Here is a 21,040-nt window from a genome sequence, read left to right as displayed (position 1 = left end):
AGGTTTCAGAAAGTTAGAGGAAATTTCTAAAGCATGCCTGATGAACAGTGATAATAATGTTGTTCACTGTATTTCATCTTATCACAGCATGCAAAAGAAAAAGACCATTTTCCTTTGTGCCAATAACTCCTCGAGTTGGGCTTCATCCCTTCATTTCTCAGTTTCATCAAGATTTTTCCCCATTGTTTTGGGAATGGTGCCAAGTGCTCCAACCACCACAGGGACTACTTTCACTTTCACCTGCCAAATCTTAGGAAGTTCCTTGGCCAGGTCTAAGTACTTGTGGATCTTTTCTACCTCCTTCAAAGCTGCCCTTATATCATCTGTCATTCAGATGATACATCTTCTTTGTCTTATCTAAGACTTAACATATACTATTAATAATAAGTAATAAAAAGTGTATGAAACTTTTATTTCTTTAGATAAAAAAATTACAGGTGAAGTGTCTCCGTCCAACATTGTACTAGTACGGAGTCAAACTGAGTCAACAACGGTCGTTACAGCCAGCCCACCTCAGCCACCAAGTCATCTGGATGTAACCTCAGTAGGAGCAACTACTGTCCAGCTCAAATGGGAGGCACCAGTTGAAAGGGGTGCGGAAGTTATAGGTATGATAATAGTATTAGTATAAACTGCCCATATCCGTCACTCAGTTATGCTCAAAGCGCTTCAACTTTCAGTTTTTTCCTGAAAGGTGTGTGGGACTACGTTTGAATTATGAGACCTACTCCTTTTACATAGTACCATGGAATGGTTTACAAGGTGCTGTGGCGCAATATGCTTCCAATCAAACCAGGAACACCGGGGCTGACCCTGTGTCTTTATGATAAGTGCACTGGGTTCTTTTTATATGCGTTACACAAAACAAGGGACCAACGGCTTTAGGTACCACCCGAAGGACGAAGTATCGTGGTTAAGTTTTTGCTTAAAGACACAGGTGTCACGACTTGGACTCAAACCCACACTCTGCTGATTTGAAACACCATAGCTTGTATAAAATCTGTATAAAATCAAAAATCTGTAAAAATTTTGACTCAATTGATCGTCAAAGTTGAAAGGGAATAATGAAAGAAAAAACACCCTTGTTGCACAAAGTTGTGTGTTTTCAGATATTTAAAAAAGGCTTCATGCTTGTGAGAAACTACCTCTCTCTCAAAAACTACATTACTTCAGAGTAAGTTTTTTATGCTAACATTTATTTTGAGTGATGACCAATAGTGTCCAGTGCCTTTAAACACCATTTTGTTATCATCCTCAGGTCTACGTGTTTATGTCACAATGCTCTCAGATGACTCTGTCAAGACCACACACCATACTGACCTTCTCCCAGATGTGACCTCAACAATAATCAAACATCTCGTAGAATCCACGACGTACACCATCCACCTAGTCACCATCACGGATGAGTACTTTGAGGAAGGGTCCGTGTCTATGGTCAGTCCGAGATCCAAACTGAGGAGTCTCCCAGACGATTGGAACGATGTACCTGTGGACTGTCCATGGCTGCCTTGCGTTAGCGTTGAGATGACGACGGCAGGTTTGGCGCCCCCTAGTGGTTTAAGTTGCATATTCGGTCGCGATGATGCGGTGACATTATTGTGGAGGGCACCTATGATACAACTGGGTGTCTTAAAGCGGTATGAGGTACGGTGGTTGGAGGTTAGGAACACTGGAGCTGTGGTCGAAAGAAGTGACCCTCATGAAACGATAGAAGTTGTCAATGAAATGACGTCGTGCGAGATCCCGGGATTAGTTAAGGGAAAGATGTACTCATTTATGGTGGTGGCAGTCGTCTCGGAGACGGAGAAACGGGGACAGACGTCGAAGAAACGAGATAAGAAGAGACGACATCACAGCAAGGAGGCCCTCTTGAGGCTTGAATCGGAGATGTTTGTGGCCAGAGTACCTGCGCCGTGCGTGGCGCCAGATGTGATGGTTACCAGCTATGGTTCATCGTGGGTCGATGTGTATTGGGAGAAACCGTCGTTGGTGACCTCCTCCAGGAACTCAGGTAAGCCACTCCTGCCAGGGCCCAGTTTCATAAAGCTGTTAAGCAGAAATTAATGATTAGAAAATTTCTTTGCTAAGCAAAAAATGGTGGGGACACGAGTCACAACAATGTTAATTTATGGACTTTTTGCTGGTGACCAGTTTCTGCTAAGCAATAGTTTTCTGTGGTAAGCAAGTTTTTGTGCTAACAGGTTTTATGAAATTGGGCCCAGGGAGGTTCAGTTGTCACTAACACTTCCAACAAAAGTACTACAAGCCTGTTTTATGATACTGTGGTGGTAGTTGAATGCATGTGTTTAGTGCACTATCACTTTACCAGTGAAGGAGACTTCCGCTTCACTCTCGGCCAATGATAGCCTTTCATCAAAGATGGTTGTCAATGACGTCATAAGCAATACATCTATACAAGAACCATCTCCAAAAACCAATCATGTTAATTGATTTCTGATTTGATTTTGTCATACGTCAGATGATCCCGTCTGCTCAACGTGTCTCAGACGTACCCTCCTCGCATACAAACTTGAGGTCAACGGAGCAGTTTACGCAACCCTGAAACCCAACACCCAGCAGTATACCATCCAATGCACAGCGACTCAGTCTTATGAGATTGTCTTGATTGCTATAACGACAGCGGATAAAGGACTAGCAAAGAAAGCTAGCGCTAAGCCTCATCATATGAGATTAGCCTCTGCTGAGTATGAAGGGATGTTCGACGAGTCAGCATCTAAGACTGTCGTCGTTACTCTACCTAGAGATCAATCAGGTAGGTTGTTCTAGGAAACCCTGGATGAACAGAAAGAGTATTTTCCATTTTAACGTAAGATTTGTTCTTCTTGATTTTGTTTTATTTTGTTCTGTTGTTTTTGGGGGGTTATTTTGAGGGAGATCGCACAAAGTCAAAATGCTAAGACAATCTTAGCTGGGGCGTGTGAACCTTTTTTTTACTCAAAGTTAACCACTTCAGAATTCCTCAGATTATAAAGACAGTCGCAATGTCACATGTTTTGGTGCAAGCTTTGCGTAGTACGAGACAACAAATCCCCAAACACATTTGGCACGTGTTACCAGGATTTGCCCATCTGGAGGTTACTGTACAAAAGCTTGCCCCACAAACCTATACGTCTGGGGAATTCAAATGTAAGCAGTACCTCCTGACTAAGCAAGTCATTGTACCAGACATTATTCAAATCTAACTCTCAAATGGCTCATTCAAAAACGGCCTTATTTTTATTACCACCATGTGCATTTCAAATCTATGCACAACTTCTCAATCAGAGTTCAAATCTTATAGTGAGGGTTAAATCATTATTTGGTTCAGAAATATCTTGAAATCAGATTTTTGTGAGATGAGTTTACAGCTGCTGGCTTTAAGCTTTTAACTTTTAACTATGTCACGCTTCATATAGGTAATATTGTGCAGCTGGGTGCGAAGTTTCATCCCTCCATAGAAAGACATAATGAAGAGTCGGAGGAAAATAGGTGAGAATTTTTTTGGGACTTCCCTTCTCAGTGCTTTTAAATGTTGTACATGACCAAAATGAACAGGTGTTCCCAAGTGAAGCCTTGATTACTGAAATAAGACAAGATTTTTCTTTACCACTTGAGGTCTGTATTTTAAAAGAAATTCTGTGCCCACCTGCAGTACTTTTTTAACCTTTAGGAGCTCCTTCAGTAGTCATTTTCCTATGAAAATATCATTGCCATAACGAAAATCTGAACTTTTTATTGGCAAAAGATTTGTGGATAAACACATCATCTGACGATAATTTTTTACTCTGTAATTTTTTAACTTTTAAACTGGCACTGTGTACAGTGTGCTGAGATAATTGTATGCGGTGCACTTAAATTATTAGATTAGATTACATGTAGATTAAAATTCTAAAAGAGACCCGGAATCAACACCTCTTCCAAGCCATTCTTATGCTGTTATTAGCTTATAAATATTGCACCAGATCCATTGATGGAAATTTTGTTTTCTCACATTTTATTACAGTGATCTTCAGGGGGACATTCATTTAAAATGGGCTCTGCAGGATTGTGGGACAGCCGAGGAGCAAGGCATTGTGGGATATGATGCTACTTGGTTCAACGACGCCGATGACGAAGAGCGAGTGGCTACATTGCCTCAAACTGCACTCAGTTACGATATACCAGTTTATCATAACAGGTAATACAGCATGTCAATGTAGAGCAGGGCTTGAAGGTGGAGGGGGCGGGGGGAATGGTGACTTGTCGTTTCTCAACATTTTTACTAGACCAGAATTGTTTTTAAAACACAAAATGATAACTTTGGCACTTTGAATCATATATTTTATCTATCTATCTATCTTGCAATAAGTACATCCCTTCAGAGGAGTATAGTCCTACTGTGGTGTATAAATGCTTGGTCACGGGAACAAATATCACAAAAATGTGCTACAGGCTGAGGTTTTAGCAGCTGATTCTGCAAAGATTTTATATATGTTGTTGTATTCGAACTGCCTCTAGCTACTGGGCAATCTCAGTGGTCTAGTTGGTAAGAAATCTGCTCTAGAATTGCAAAGTACATTGCAAGTGCTGAGTATTCAGTGCTACCCACACATCGGTTTAAAGACACTGGACACTATTGGTGTCTTCTCACTTAGTGAATCTTAACATATGCATAAAATAACAAACCTGTGTAAATTTGAGCTCGATTGGTCTTCGAAGTTGCGAGATAATGTTGAAAGGAAAAACACCCTTGTCACAAGAAGTTGTGTGCGTTTAGATGGTTGATTTTAAGACCTCAAGTTCTAAATCGGAGGTCTCAAAATCAAATTTGTGGAAATTTCAATCTTTCTCGAAAACTATGTCACTTCAGAGGGAGCCTTTTCCCACAATGTTTTACACCATCAACCAGGTAAGGTTTTATGGTCATAATTATTTTGAGTTATTACCAATAGTGTCCACTGCCTTTAAAGGAGATCAAGTGTAAATTGCAGGGTTGTGGGCGTGTGTTCACATGGCCACTACCCTGCCGATTTTATTTAAACAGGCATTTAGACCTTATCTCTACACTTCTATTCCCTTATTTAGTTCTGACTCTTTTAGTTTTTGTTCTTTGGGGTATTTTTTCTCAGATGTATTTATAAGATGACTATTCAAGCCAACCAGCATGATGACATGTGGCAGGACGTACCAAGCCCCAGCATTCAGTGTGTCATACCAGGACCACCTGACCCTCCCAATCTCTGCTGCACATCGGTCATGCAGGAAGAATTCATTCTGGAATGGGGAGAACCAAGACTGTATGGAGGGGTGACAGTCAGGGGATATCAGGTAGGGTGAAGGATCCCACCCCTTTGCTTAGAATCAAAAGGCTCAAATTGGGGGGGGGGGGGCTGGAATTCACAAGACTGTAGAACTTTAAGCTCAAAATATTCACTTGACCAGATTTTGTTTACAAGGCCAGGGGTCAATTTCACAAAGATAGTCCTAACTTAGGACTAGTCCTATGACTCTTTAGGAGTTATTCATAAATACCTAAGACAGTTTATCCATTCTGATTGGTTGAGAGAGCATCACGAGGGGTTGTTTGAACGGATGATATAACACCAATAAAAAGTGTTATAACATGGGCAAGACACACGAGCTTGCACCAGCGCTTATTAGACAGTTTCTTCGTTCCTGTTGGTCAAGAGCAACGGCTGAAACAGCTGTGCCACATCACGCGATACGCGTGATGCGCACATCATCTCCTTATAAGAAGTTGTTTACCCGAGGGCCTTCCCATTTCATAGCTGGAGTGGTGTTGTGTTGAAAGAAATCATTGAAGAATTATAATTTTTGCATTTATTTTACCTTTTGACCAAGAAGTGTTGATGTTTTTTGACCGAAAAGGTATTTATGAATGGGAATCAAAGTGTGTTGAATTGGTTTTCAACTAGTGGTTTAAACCCGCCGAGGCCTGGTTCTTGATAATTTACCTCGACTTCGTCTCGGTAAAATTATCAAGTCCTGGCCTCAGCGCGGGTTTAAACCTATAGTTGAAAACCTCTTCACCACACATCGATTCCCTTATTAAAAACTTAATTAGCTAATCCTAAATTAGGACAAGTTCACTCGTCCTAACTCGAGATAAGACTAGTCTTAACTCTTTGTGAAATCCATCCCAGAATTTTTTAGGCTGAAAGTCAACGTTTGAACAAAAACACAACCACTGGACTTTTCCTGTCAGAATCACTGGCCTCGGGCCTGCAGTCCAGTGTAAATTTGGATCCATAAACAAAGATGTATTTGTTCTATGTTTGCGTTGAACAGGTTTACATGAATGATAAGAAAGTTGGTCAGGAGTTGAGTGCATCTCACTACAAAGCTGCAATCCCTTGCCGTCCTAACAGGTACGTATCATGCCCATTATTCTCCTAAAGAATTAGTACATCATCTTTTAAGAGCAGACAGGACAAATGAGACCTAGAAAGACCCAGACTGCTCAGAGCATACAAATGAACACAAAAGTACCATACTGGTGTTATCGATGACTGAAATGTAATAAGAAAATTTCTGAATGCCTTTGTTTGAATGTTGTGGAACCCCTGCTGAAACATAGGACTCAAACTGCCTTTAGCTATCGGGCAACCTCAGTGGTGTCATGGTTAGTCATCTGCTCTAGAATGACAAAGTTCCGGGGTTTGAATCCCAGCGTGCGGATTTGTATTCACAAGACTCGAGGAAAGTACCTGAGCATACACAGTATTTAACGTTATATGGGTAAAAAACAAATAATATTCTGTTTCCCCAATGCAAATTTTACATGTTTTCATGGTGAATGTGCCACCAGTGTGTCCCAACTGGTTCCTCCTATCAGGATAATATTTGAGCGTGAAACCAGGCTTGCTGCTTCTTCGCACCCATACACTCTTGCATTGCTGAGATGTATATCGAAGAGCCTTTCCGACAGCTTTATTCCACGTATTGCATCTCTTTTGGACTCCTTGACTGATGCATGTTTCCCTCCATCCTGCAATCTAGACTGTTTAAGAGGAATATCAATTCCTACCTTAAGCCTCTGAGTTATGTTCATCCTTACTGAGATTGGCTTTTATTTATCCTTAATTAGGGCAAACTTGCATTTGAACAAAAATTAAATAAAAATGAAAATGATAACATTATCTTTTAAGAACATTTTTGTTCCTTGTTTAGGGCAAACTTGCATGAAAAAAAATATTTAAAAAAATGATAACATCTTTCAAAAACATTTCCGTTCCGTATTGTATTTCAGAACATACCACATGAGTATCGTAGCGTTGAGCGCAGACCCCAACTACCGAGATTCGGACCTCTCAGATGAAGTGGTAATAACCTGTTGGTCCCCAGAGACACAACCTATTGCCCAGGTAGCTGCTACCAGTAAGCGAGGCCAAGGTGATGGGTGCAGTCACGGCTCACTGTGTCCAGAGGATATCTCTGTTGGTGTATTGGAGCTGTCTGAGATGTTGGTTGTACTGGAGTGGAGGCTACCACTCATTGGATGTAAGCATTTCTTTCATTATTTGAAGCATTTTCTCTCCTGACGATGACTTTGACTAGAACAAGCTAGTCGAAACGTTGAGACCAATTTAAGAAGTGGTAGTGCAGTTAATAATGATCCTATATTAGCTAAAGTAGCAGTCCAAGCTGATTTTCTATACCTACCGCCCAGCAGTTCTTTTCAGAACTGAGAAGTCTCCCGAAAAAATTCTGATAAATCTCTTCCGCGATAGTAGATTGGATAGAATGACAGCTCTCTAAAGAACAGACTCTACCTGTTAAGTGTGTACACACATGGTGTTACCACAAACCAAATACATATATTGATACCTCACCATGCAAAGCCTCAAGTCATATGTACATTTTCTCTGTCGATTGATCTTCTTGACCAATACTTTGCTGCTGTGCAGTAAGCCTATGTCTGTGTCATACACCCGTTTCAGAAGGGGTGCTCAAGTGTTCGCCAAACCAAATTATGAATTTTGAAAAGTTCAACGTCTGAAACAGTTTCGAAAGATCAACTGTGTTGCAGTCGTTCGGAATCACCACGGAGCGCCTTGGTTTTAAACGTTGACCTTGTCATGAGCCGAGCCAATGCGAATGTTATATTAAGTTCTCCTGTCCGAAACCAAAATTTGTTTGGGTTGACCTAGAGTCGCTCCCAATCTCTTTGGTTTGGCACAACTCTAGCGCGCCTGTCTGGTCCTTGTTTGTGTATCTTGTTATTTTCATTTTGTGTGTAATATACAAACTAAAATTCTGTATGCATTTAATATTTCTAAGCTACACACGTCTCTTCTCGAGAAGTGCTTGTTCAGCACGAGACCAGAATTGAACCAAGTCTAGTTGTCTTATTGTTATCGTTGATTGAAACAATCAAAGAAGTGAAAATGTTTCAAACCTGTATGGCAGAGAAGCTTTCTGTATTCTATCAACATCATAAGGAATAACAATTTATTGGCAATAGAGGGCGCCTGTTACAAACTTGATCAGGGACTTACCCGCATTTAACTATGTCTAGTTGTCTTTATTCTGTTGATTGAAAACAATGTGGATCTTGGTGTTGATGGAGAATTTCTTTTACATATGACTCCAATATTTCTATAAAATCTTGGAAGGACATGAGGCAATGGTACTTTAAATAGAAAATAATTATTTGTTTATAATAAATCCAGAGGAAAGAAGTTTGTCCATCTTTTTGAAGAAATATTTCCGTCTTTAAAACTTCAGGTTAATATTTTGGAGCATGACACTGTAGCAAAGAGTGTTAATGTTGTATAATTCCTTTGTGTTTACAGTGGAGAGTCAACAGCTTGTGGATCGGATCAAAGTTTTGTGGAGTAGTGTTGCTAGACCAAAGGTAGGTTATGTTTATAATTAGGGAATCAAAGCGCAGTTAAGAGGTTTTTAAAAAAAAATTAAGGGAAGATATACATTTTGTAATCACTCTTAACACGGATGGCAATACAAACTTTTGGTTATTTTGTGATACACTACACTTGGAAGTAATGTGGTCATGTAAAAACCATCAATACCAGTAATGTTTCTCAGATTGTTTATATTCCTATTAGGTTTTATTGGACATATTCGCTCTGATCTTTTGGCGATATCTTGTGATTAAATCAGCTGAAATGTCTATTAGAGCCTACACCATGCATTCATTTAGGTCAGCCCTTGTGCTCAAGAAAATATTTCTCTGTTTTCCAAGGACTTAATACAAGCATATGAGATTTCCTCTTTTTAGCTGATTTTCCTCTTTTTTCCTTCACTCTCTGTGTACAAAAGTATAGGAATTTTATCGTTTCCTCTTGTTTTTCTTGCCTGTTTTTTTCTTTTCCTCTTCTTTCATGGATAGTTACTGTTTATATCAGACCTGAGCTGTATTTACTGACGACTACACCTTTATATTTTTTTCTAGGAGCTCGAAGCTGTTCTGAAACCCACCGCTACACAATACTCAATCAAGGGCTGTATTGCTGGCACTAATCATTTTGTGAGTGTGGTAGCGTTAGATGAAGGAGATCGAGTCATACACAGATCGAGACAGCTCACCGTGCAGACCTCCGCTCCTCTAGCTACTCCCAATCTGACAATCAGGTGAGTATTGTCTCCATCTTGGCTAGTTGTGGCCGAGCGGATAAGAGCACCAAACTCTGGTGGTTCTGTTCACCACAGAGAATGTATTGTGTTTTGTACAATACGATCGGTTATGCAGTATGCGATCTAATATCTACTTTGTACTAAAAAAGTGTCGCCAATCGTATCTGTATGACCCATCATGAGAAGGCATTATTACTCAAGAAATACTATTTACTTTGGGATGTACCAAGGCAACACAAACTAGCAAAGATGAATTTGTTTTGGTGAGAAAGACTTTTTTGTACATTTTAAATATGCTGATTTTTTTCGAAAAAAACAAAAAAAATCTGGCATTTGAGGTTTTGATTTCAAAATTGAGAGGGGCACTGAAAGAGTTTGCATGTAATACACAAGTCTTTGAAAATGAAAATCTTGATATTTTAATAGAATTAAAGTACAAAATGTATTCACAACTTGTCTTCACCTTTTCCCCCATTAGGTCCTGTACATACAGTGGCTGTATACTAGAATGGGAGAAGCCAATGCAGTTTGGGAATGCACACTTGATCGGTTACCAGTTAAGACTTAATGGTAAAGATCATGACAAACTACCAGCTGGTACGAGTACCTATCTTTTCACGGCAGGCAAGATGTGTAAAGAGTACACATTCACGCTTAAGGTTTGTAACAAGATAGTATATTAGAGTCCTTGGAAGTTCTGTAGCTTCGGTCATGGGTGTGGGTTCGAGTCCAGGTCATGACACTTGTGTCCTTAAAGGGAAGGTACACGTTTGGTAGTTACTCAAAACAAATATTAACTTAAAAACTGACTTGGTAATGAGCGTTGAAGAGCTGTTGATAATATAAAACATTGTGGGAAACAACTTTCTCTGAAGTAACTTAGTTTTTGAGCAAGAGGTTATTTCTCACTAAAATAATAAAAGACTTCTAGCTAGAAGTCTTTTGTTCCTATCTGAAAGCACACAAATTCGTCCAACAAGGGTGTTTTTTTCTTTCATCATTTTCTTGCAACTTTGATGACCGATTGAGCCCAAATTTTCACAGGCTTGTTATTTTATGCTTATGATGGGCTACACCAATTAAGAAGACTGGTCTTTGATAATTCCCAAATGTGTACCTTCCCTTTAAGCGAGACAGTTAACCATTATTGCTTGGTCCTTTGGATGGGACATAAGCGGTTTGTTCTGTGTGTTTTGTATTGCACATAAAAGAAACCTGTACACTCGATGGGTTTGCACTGTGTTTCTAGCAGTTGCTTGCGAGTGTGTTGCGGCACCTTGTGAAGCTGTTAGCTGAAGAAAATATATTTTTCTAAATACCCCTAAGTTCTGGTGCGGTCTAGAAGCATTTTAATAGACATCAGTAACATAGTTTTAATTTCCCAAGTTACGTTTCATACAATTTATAAAAATAAAATAACAAAACTTCAAAGGTCAAACATGTCGATCTCCTGGATAATTTATCTTAACTTATACTGGGACTTTATGGTCATCTCAACAGTCATTGCTTTCAACTACAAGAGCGTCTTCCATTTTTATGGTCAAAGATCATTTTCTTACGCTGCCCCATTTCTTTGGGATAGTCTTCCTGTGCAAATTCACCTGGCTAGATCTTTACACTGTGTTAAGTGTCTGCTGTTAAAAACTCTTTGATTTGAAGTTGCTTATTTATAACCTCCTTACTTGTAATAACTGTATCTTTCACTTATTGCATATTTTAATGTTCTCTCTGTGCGCATAGAGGTTTTTTGCATTGGGCACTTTACAAAAGTCTTTTTTACTGTACTATTATTAATATTATTTTTACTATTCTAGGCTTTGTGTTACATCCCGCATCTACACAGTAAGGACTCTGACCCAGCGATTGTGACCTGGCCAGGAGTCATACCTCCTGCCTTACACCGAGCAGCTACAACGAAACTCAACGCCATTAAGGTCAGCTGGCCGGAGCCTAAGGTCACAGGAGGAGCTAAAGTGCAACAATATAAGGTTAATATATATTTGGTTGTCAGTAACACCATGGAGGAAGGAATAGAAGGAGCTCGAACGAAGGGACATCAAAAGTCGAACGTGCGGTACGGCGGTCGTTTAACAACACCTCGTAATCACCCACATACCTTATACAGACCATGGGCGACCTGGAGTATGTGAGTTTGCGCGTGAGCACTTGGTTCTTTACTCAACCATGGTGTCGTATGTCGTATGGATATAATACAGAAAAACAACTTTTTTGAGACCTGATAAAAATTGTGTACACTTGTGCTCACCAAATCGAAAAACACAATTGAATACCAACCACCCTTGTGTGCTTATACAAACATTTTGAACCACCGCTAGTGACCGGAAACTTACAAAAAATGGAAAAACATGCCATGATGTTTCAGTGAAACACCACAAATGGTAAATGAAAACGTGTGTATTCACAATTCTTGTCTCCAATGATTCAACTTTACACGAAGGCAACGGTGCAGAGCGGCGGTACCACACGTTCTGCACAAAGAAATCTAATCCTGCTTGTTAATCGGCCGTCCAGCTGGAGGTCTCCTATCTTCCACTGGTCAGACAGGGGGCATTGTCAGGATATTCTTTTGTTACTCTGCGGTTTTGAGGGTCGTTCGAGCTCCTTCTATTCCTTCCTCCATGGTAACACCAAGTGTGTATCTACTTGCTAGGTAGATTTTTTTTTTTTTTTAAGAACTTGTCTTGCTTTATATTCTACTACCGCAGAGTAAATTTTTGGAATTTGGAAGACCTCTCTGTTCTGAAAAGAACCGTCCTTCTTTTTAACTGGGCGGAGGGTAGAAAAAATGACTGGGACAACTTCTTTTGCTTAATTGGATTGAGGGAACAATTGTCGTTATTAACTTCACTGTCGCGGAGCGAGTTCTTAAATTGGTCTCACTGTTCCAACTAGCTTGCTCTAGTCATCATCAGGAGACTGAAGAGTGTGAGAGATATTGGCATATTTATAGGGGTTCAGAGGTTTCAGAATATTTTTTGTTTTAATTGTCAACAGAACAGTATCATTGTTTTAAGATAATTTAATTAAATTACCCAAATTTCACAAAATAGGGAGACTGTCAACATTAGGCTAGATAGCTCAGTTGGTAGATCGCCAGCACGTTAATCCGGAGGTCATTGGTCACAGTCCCACTCTAGTAAATGTTTCTTTGTTCAACCCCAAATCATTTAAAATTTACCCAGACAGTTTCCCTTGTTGGTTATAATCGACAAACATATTTTACTGTAGAAATTCCCTTCCTTTGCAGGTGATGTGTGTGGAAGAGTCTGGTACCGGTCAGAAAGCCTGTCCACCAGACAGACGCCAACCCCTAAAAACACTAGGACCTCTGTCCCCAGACCAGCGGTTCGCTGAGTTCCCGAACCTCTCCCCTCATGCCGCCCACACCATTCTACTCGATACGTACGTCAGCGGGATTGGCAAGGCGATACGATCCCGACCAATGAACAAGCAGTATGTCGCGAGGAAACCAGCGCCCCCTAGTGTTAGGGTGGCGGTTAGAGGGCTGGAAGAGAGGAGAGCGTTAGAGATGGAGGCGTGCCAACTGATTAATATGAGACACAGGTGTGTAGGATTTTTTTTTCGTTCTTTCTTTTTTTTCTCCCTTATTCTGCCAAAAGTTCCCGAAAGAAATTTCCCATGTTCTGATGAACAAATCTGCAAATTTGTTGGGGTATTAAACCTTATATATACTTGGTTTGCGGTAACACCGTTTGTGTATCTACTTGCCAGGTAGAGTTTGTTCTTAGAGAACTGTCTTGCTATAAGAACAAACGCTACCTGGCAAGTAGATACACACATGGTGTTACTGCAAACCAAATATATATTGATACCTCACCATGCAATGCCTCAAATCCTATATATGTATTAAAACTCGTTCCCATTATGTTGAATGTAATTCAAAATATCTACGTGATTGTTGTACAAGATCATCCTGATTTCAAGATGCAACTGTTGACAGCTCTGCATTGAAACGCTGTGTGTAAAGAACTTTATAAGAACTTTTTGTGAACAACAGATTTCTCTGCCTCACTAAGTTATTAATTTTCCAAATTGTTTTGGAGCTTCTGGAGTGAACATTGTCCTTCACAGCCCTGACTTGACAGAGAAAAGACAACAACAGCTCTCATAATTAGCACTGGGCCCAATGTCATAGAGCTGCTTAGCACAAACTTTGCTTATCATGAAATTTTTGTCTTCATAGTATTACCAACCAAAGTTCTCATAATAAGCACAGGGTCGGATTTCACAAAAAGTTAAGACTAGTCTGATCTCGAGTTAGGACTGGTTACTCTTCCTGACGTAGGACTGTACATATGTTTTTAATATCTCCTAGGACTAGTTCTAAGTTAGAGGACTAGTCCTAACTCTTTGTGAAATCGACCCCTGGTCCTGTAAAACCAACACCTGTCCTTACCCTTGCTGTGAAGGACAGAGGACCAGTCTACTTCTGACTTTGTTTATGTGGCACTTGGCCACATGATCTACACTCTCGACCAATCAGAAACTGTCCCTGGTATCCATTAATGTGTGAATGTCTACTCTACTCTACAGAGTGCTGCAGGAGCTGTTCGGTTACCAGCAGGAAAGTAGCTCAAGCCAGCCTCCTGGTTATATAGAACATTCAGACCATGCTGCAGAAGTAAGTCACTCTAAAAATGTCATAATAATAGTAACAACAAAGTCTTATAAAGCGCACAAATCCACCAAGGCACTTTAACTAAAGAAGAGAGAAACAAAAGGAGAAGGGACATGAGGTGTACCTGTTTTGAATCACTAATTCGCTAATATGAAAGGTAGCTGATTCCACAGATGTGGTGCTGGAACAGATAAAAATCTGTCACCCCATTGCGATGAGATTTTACTCCTTGAAAAAGATATTTATTTCCGGATCGAAGGTTGTGGTATGGTTTATAGATGTTGAGCATATCCAGAATGTACGTTGGTGCTTTTCTATTGAGTGCTTTAAAAACAATCAAAAACAGGTTGTAGATGATTCTGGATGACATTGACAGGTGTTACACATGTATGGGAGTGGGTTTTGGGGGTGCAATAACCACACAAGCAGCAACATTTTGTAGTTATTGAAGACGACATGTTTGACATCTGGAATGTAATCAGTCTCCAGTTATTTTTCTTGTGCATGGCTTAACGTTAGTGCCCTTCCTGAAAGTGTTTCTTATATCATATTAGTGGCTTCTTATATATCCCTCAAATCTGTCACTCAGTGACCCTGGTAGATTGGGCCAGTGATTTTATTTCTTAAACCATCCCAGCTCCCTGGGGATTATACAGCCTGTGCGGTTAGATATGTAGCACACCAAGCAAAATGAATCACATGTACCCAGTTAACCCCAGCAACTATAGTTCAAAGTGTCTTGCTCGAGGACGCAATGACTAGGAATCAAACCCACACCCGTATGAGAAATGGAAATGTGACTAGAAATGCGGTTGAACGTTGATGGATTCAATGGTGTTGTGAAAATATCATGATAGTTTTTCGCTGTTTACTCAGCACTTTAACATGTGATTTAAATTGTGTATGTCTTGATAATGGTGTCTATAAACCCGCATTATGTTAAAAAAGAAAAGAATCTATGACCCAACTGTTAACCTCCTCATTTCATTTGTTAACCAGATCTCTGACGCTTTATCAGCTTTAGCCGAGATGGAAGAGCAGTTATTCCAAGTACTAGAGACACTTCTCCCTTATACAGGTAAAGAGAATTGGTTTGAGTAGCCCTGGTGACCTTACACTTTCGTCTTTACTACAGTGACGTCCTGGATATCAGGGAACATGCAGCTCCTAACGTTAAAGAAATTCTCGTTTTGATTGTGTTCTCACAGTGTTGTCTCACAATGTACACGTTTACATTCGTGTGCAAGACGCATGTAATTCTGGGTCACTTGACTGCTACAGTGTTAACACGCAGACGCAACGCAAGATAATGTGCATCGTGCGTCTTGCACAGGTAAAGAGAATTGGCATGAGTAACTTCAGCTACAATGCTGGCCATATCTCGTAAGCCCTCGCTACCAAAAGCCCTTTTTTTCTCTTGTTTTTCCTTTTTTTCTGCAAGCAATGAGTGTTATTTTTGTGTGCTCATTCTTAATCTTGTTAAAGCATTCACTTTTAATTTTTTTTTTATGCAATCATGCTTTCAAATGTCAGAAAATCTCTTTTCCTCGCACGCAAAATAATGTGACCCTGACAACTTGACTAGACATGCTTTCAAGTACAAACAAAACGTCTTCTTTTCTTCAACAGGCACAGTATCAGTGGATCTAGAGTGGGATCTCATCCCAGACAAGAAAGATGTCAATCTATCAGGATTCAAAGTATTAGTCAACGGTAAACAACATGGCTTCCTGCTGCACTCTAACATAGACCGGATATGTCTCCAGGTAAACCACAAATCAATGGCTAGCCTCTTCACAAGGATTGATTGCTGAACAAGATTAAATGTGTCAGTGCAAAAAAAGTGTCTCCGCAAATAGCAAAGTATGAAAAAGTTAAATCATTAAATCTTGTTAAAAGGCAAAGTATTATGTGGCCACTCTGAACGCATTAAATGATCAATTTGTTAGTGCTCATTCTACACTTTTTTTAAAGCATTCTTTTTTATTTATTGTTTATTTTTAAATTTTATTTATTTAATCATGCTCAAAGCTTCAGACGATCTAGGCCATATTTTAGAAGGACCCCGTGCCCCAGCCCCCGTTCACTCCTGCTCTTTGATCTACTTCTCTAGTGTTGAGGATACTGTTCCAAGAAGTTCCTTGAGATCTTTAATTCCAGGTGTAACCAAAAGGTGGAAATGGCACCGTTTCAATATATCTTCAAAATCTAGATTGTAGTTTCAGACATTTTTGTCAGGAATCATCTCAGATTTAAACATGGTTGTACCCGCAAATTTTACTATTTATAGTTCTTGTTTTCCACACCATGCAAAGCTTCATACATCACTTAATGTCTATCTTAACAGTTGAGTGCCTACGATGGGTTACATAAGATCTGTCTCATAGCCGTCACTGACCATCCAGTCGGTAATAGTGACCCATCAGAAGTGACTGTCATCAACACTAGTCCATTCCTACCCTTCTCGTGTTATTGTCTGCACACCACACATAGGAAGGACAGCAGGTAAGTGCATGGATGAACAATGAGTACAAGTATTACTATTCCTATTTTCAAGTCTTTCCTTTTTGCACAATGAGTTCAAGTTTAAACTGTTCATTTCTAATTATTAACCCCAAAGGAAACTGACTGTGTAAATTTTAAATGATGTGGGGTTGAAATATGAAAAGTTTACTTGAGCGGGATTGGAACCAATGACCTTTGGGATTAACTTGCCGGCGCTCTACCAACTGAGGTACCTAGCCTTACGTTGGTGGTGTCCCTATTGTGTCAATATCTTTGTTCGGGGGTGCCAGTCAGAAGCCATTCACTCTGAGATCACACCCAAGTTTATGGTACAACCGGTAAGGGGAATTTCACTTATGGTTTATTATTTGAATCAAAAATTTGCATCCCCTTAAAGACACTGGGCACTGTTGGTATTTGTCAAAGACCAGTCATCTCACTTGGTGTATCTCAACATGTGCATAAAATAACAAAATATTTAGCTAGATTGGTCGTAGGAGTTGCGAGATATTAATGAAAGAAAAAAACACTCTTGTCGCACCATGGTCACACGAAGTTGTGTGCTTTCACATGCTTGATTTTAGGGACTCAAATTTTTAAATCTGAGGTCTCGAAATCAAATTCGTGGAAAATTACTTCTTTCTCTAAAACTACTTCACTTCAGAGGGAGCCAGTTCTCACAATGTTTTATACTATCAACTTCTCCCCATTACTTGTTACCAAGTAAGGTTTTATGCGAATAATTATTTTGAGTAATTACCAATAGTGTCCACTGCCTTTAAGATTATCCCCAGGTTGTATCGTAAACGTGGGTGGGATCCCTGGCTGCAAGGGCGGTTTACAGGTTACAGTTAACATAATTATATATGCCCCTTAAAACCTTAACTTGTCACCCTCTTTCTCTTGGGTTCACTGGGTTCTTTTACATGCGTTACACAACACATGGGACAAACGGCTTTACGCCCCATCCAAAGGTCGAAGCAATGGTTAAGTGTCTTGCTTAAGGACACAAGTGTCACGGCTGGGGATTCGAACCCACACTCTGCTGATCAGAAACACCAGAGTTTGAATTCGGTGCTCTTAACCGCTCGGCCACGACACTTCCATGTTGTTGCATCTTCCATTTTTGCATCCAATTTATTGTAATCCTCATCTTGTTCTTTATTAAAGCCATCTTTCTGTTCACCCTTTTCTTTCTCTTGACCCTTCTTCCAGACATCCAAAAGCTGGTTGTTGTAACTTCCAGCAGACCCTAGCTATCGAAGCTTCACCCGATGCCACGTCTATCCTAATGAGTCTCCATCAGCCCCTAGTGAGTAGCCGACATGTCCCTCCGGCTTCTGTGTCTGTCATGGATGTATTTGATAAAGCTCAACATCTACTCATCCCAACCAAACTCACTAACCGCTGCCCAACGATGCTACTCTTCTGGACAAGATGGTAAGTATACTCAATTAAAATGGTTAACTCTTCCAGAAAAATAGTTGTAAAACAAAAACTGAAAACAGCAAGGACCATTAATTTTCAGAATGGGAAACAGGACTCTTGAGTGTGCTATTGTGGCCTGTTTTTTATTTATTTTATTTTATTTTATTTTTTTATGTGTACATATATGATCAATTCATCACTTAAATAGTGCATGAAAAAGTTAAAATTTAATTTTGTCCTCGACTCAAGAGGAAAAAAACCCAACGTCAACCCAACATGTTTAACTTTTATTCCATGATATTGTTTTAACGTGTGTTCATACCTCCTCACATACATGTGTAATGATCAGGTTTTAATAGAAACACTCTCTGTCTTTTTTTTCTCTCAGGTGTCTTGCTTCAATGAAAGCGATGGATCACTTTGTTGACTATGCTAAGAACCGTGCTGGAAAGGTATGACCCAATAATTTGTCTTTCATTATTTTCTTGCAATTTCGATAACCAATTGAGTCCAAGTTTTCACAGGTTTGTTATTTTATGCATTTGTTGGGAAACACCAAGTGAGATTACTGGTCTTTGATAATTACCAAACATGTCCAGGGGTGGATTTCACAAAGAGTTAGACTAGTCCTAACTTAGGACTAGTCCTAGGAGATATACAAGTTGCATTGAAAGTCCTAAGTTAGGACGAGTAACTGGTCCTAACTCGAGATAAGACTAGTCCTAACTGTTTGAGAAATCCACCCCAGTGCCTTTAAGTTTCATAGCTTAGACTCTTGATAGATCTTTTTTAATTTGTTTTCTCCAGGTGATCTGCGTTTCATGTTGCTGTAACAGCACGGAGCCTTCCAGTGAGTCCCATATACAGAGTCTATCCAGGCAGATTATGCAGCGTGGATGGAGAGATGATGGTGTGATCAGACATAGCTGTAGCTGTTACAGCAACGATGGTGGCATGATGCCTGGAAGTACACTAGGATTAGCAGAAACCCAACAAGGTATTCAGAGATGAGATTCATAATAATAACAAAATAATAATAGCATAAGAGTAAATATAAACATGAACAGTAAACTTGCGGATACAACCATGAGTAAAATCTCTGTCGACGTTTTGAACAGTATACTCTGCTCGTCTTCACGAGAAATAATAGCATATATGGAATTTGATGCATTGCATGGTGAGGTATCAATACGTATTTGGTTTGCGGTAGCACCATGTGTGTATCTACTTGCCAGGTAGATTTTGTTCTTAAGAGAACTGTCTTGCTTTAGCTATCTAGCCCCAATATTGGTGGTCTCCCTATTTTGCCAATATCTTTGTTTGGGAGTACCAGTTTGAAGCCATTCAAAGTGTAACTACCATAGCCAGGGATCTCACCCAAGTTTCTGATACAACCTTGGAAGCAGCAGCCAGGGGATCACATTAAGGGGATGCAACTTTTTACCTCCAATATCAAGAAATAAACCCCAAGGAAAAGGGACTAGATAAATTTCTACATTATTCTGGGTTTAAAAATAAAGATTTACTAGAGCGGTACTTGAACCTCTAACCGCCGGATTAAGAATTATGAGTTTCAATTCCAGCATCTACGAAAGTGTACCAATGCCTTGTGTGGTGTTTATTTTCTAGGTCAAGGTACCGAAGAGTCCAAAGCTGATCAGACGGAGATATCTTCAAGTTCCTCTGCCGTCAGTGTTCCTGAGCTGTTCGGTGTCCGTGCGACACCCATGATCATTATTCTACATCCAGAAGGTATTTATTAGAAGTTTGACTTGGTAATACCCCCCCCCCCAACCTCCTGATACCCCGTACCTTAAAATCTTTTAGGTGAGGGAGTAACTCATGTAATTACTCAAATGCAGGAGGGTTCCACTACTAAGTGACTGGCTCCCCAGTAAGCCACATAGTTTGACTGGCTTGGCAGGGGGGAGTGGTTTTAAACCTTGTACATGCTGTCAGCAAGACGCCTGGAAGCTTGCTACACAGAATAGATTGCCATATCTTGGTAGATATTTTTTTTATGTACAATTTTGTGCACAGAGTGTATGAGTGATAATATTTTTTAGACTCAAATACACAACTCTTGGACCAGACCTCCCCCCCACCCATCCCACACACACACCTCTTAAATTTGTGGAATGAACCTGTCTTTAGGATGTCAAAGTTACTTTGACTTCCTCAGGATATTGTACTTTGGCGAAAATTGTGAAATAACTTTAGTGTATCATTGCTTATTTAAGGGTTTTAATGGATAATGTGAGTAGATGCCAAGTTGTTTGTTTGTTGATGTTTAGATGATCTTCCCGTCAAGGGAACTCTGCAAACAAGGGGATATAAACTCCAAGCTGGCAGCAGTCAATCTCTAATTGCACAAATCGAGAACGTGTGATTCGACCTTGTGGTTGCAAATCCTTTAGTCAACTAACCACATGATGACCACGCTGACCCAGTATTGAGTTGTATTGCTTTTTTTATTGTAGGTTATCTAGCCTGGCAGGGATGCTATGCTGCCTATGATAAGGCAACCTTCACCTCCTTAATGGATGACACTCTAGAGGCTGTCATTAAGACCTCCAGGATTTCTTCATCGTCAAACTCACCCAAGCTTCTCTCTAGAGCTACATCAGGTAAAAACCACTGAAACCTTTTATCACCCGCAATCGTCAAATCTTGTCCCTGTGTCAAATTGGAACCCAGGCCTTGCCCCTAAAGGGTTTTGATACCTACTGTACTTGTAGATCAAGCTTTTGGCCATGTCATGAATTCCTACTCATTGTGAATGAAGATGTATGAATAGAGTTTACCTGTAAAAGTTTCAGCTTCATATAAGTTGTCAAGTTTTTAAAAATA

The 21,040-nt window shown here is 39.9% G+C and overlaps 1 protein-coding gene across 3 annotated transcripts in view; it reads left to right on the top strand.

The window, feature by feature from the left end:
- Positions 1–21,040, top strand: part of LOC139952231 (uncharacterized) — a 76,420-nt gene that overhangs the window by 51,807 nt on the left and 3,573 nt on the right. For all 3 annotated transcript variants that reach the window (XM_071951307.1, XM_071951316.1, XM_071951299.1), the window contains exons 41-62: positions 423–608; positions 1,259–2,011; positions 2,480–2,773; positions 3,417–3,489; positions 4,004–4,177; positions 5,109–5,307; positions 6,289–6,368; positions 7,250–7,500; positions 8,796–8,857; positions 9,416–9,594; positions 10,076–10,256; positions 11,412–11,585; positions 12,866–13,182; positions 14,173–14,260; positions 15,257–15,335; positions 15,887–16,023; positions 16,605–16,762; positions 17,978–18,202; positions 18,579–18,642; positions 18,998–19,187; positions 19,820–19,942; positions 20,671–20,817. In XM_071951307.1, coding sequence (XP_071807408.1) covers positions 423–608; positions 1,259–2,011; positions 2,480–2,773; positions 3,417–3,489; positions 4,004–4,177; positions 5,109–5,307; positions 6,289–6,368; positions 7,250–7,500; positions 8,796–8,857; positions 9,416–9,594; positions 10,076–10,256; positions 11,412–11,585; positions 12,866–13,182; positions 14,173–14,260; positions 15,257–15,335; positions 15,887–16,023; positions 16,605–16,762; positions 17,978–18,202; positions 18,579–18,642; positions 18,998–19,187; positions 19,820–19,942; positions 20,671–20,817 — 4,134 coding nt within the window. The remainder of the gene's footprint in view (positions 1–422; positions 609–1,258; positions 2,012–2,479; positions 2,774–3,416; positions 3,490–4,003; positions 4,178–5,108; positions 5,308–6,288; positions 6,369–7,249; positions 7,501–8,795; positions 8,858–9,415; positions 9,595–10,075; positions 10,257–11,411; positions 11,586–12,865; positions 13,183–14,172; positions 14,261–15,256; positions 15,336–15,886; positions 16,024–16,604; positions 16,763–17,977; positions 18,203–18,578; positions 18,643–18,997; positions 19,188–19,819; positions 19,943–20,670; positions 20,818–21,040) is intronic.

The sequence above is a fragment of the Asterias amurensis genome, chromosome 2 (genome assembly GCF_032118995.1).
Source record: "Asterias amurensis chromosome 2, ASM3211899v1".
Taxonomy (NCBI): domain Eukaryota; kingdom Metazoa; phylum Echinodermata; class Asteroidea; order Forcipulatida; family Asteriidae; genus Asterias; species Asterias amurensis.
Note: the sequence above shows the minus strand (reverse complement) of the source record. Positions and strands in the feature narration are given on the sequence as shown.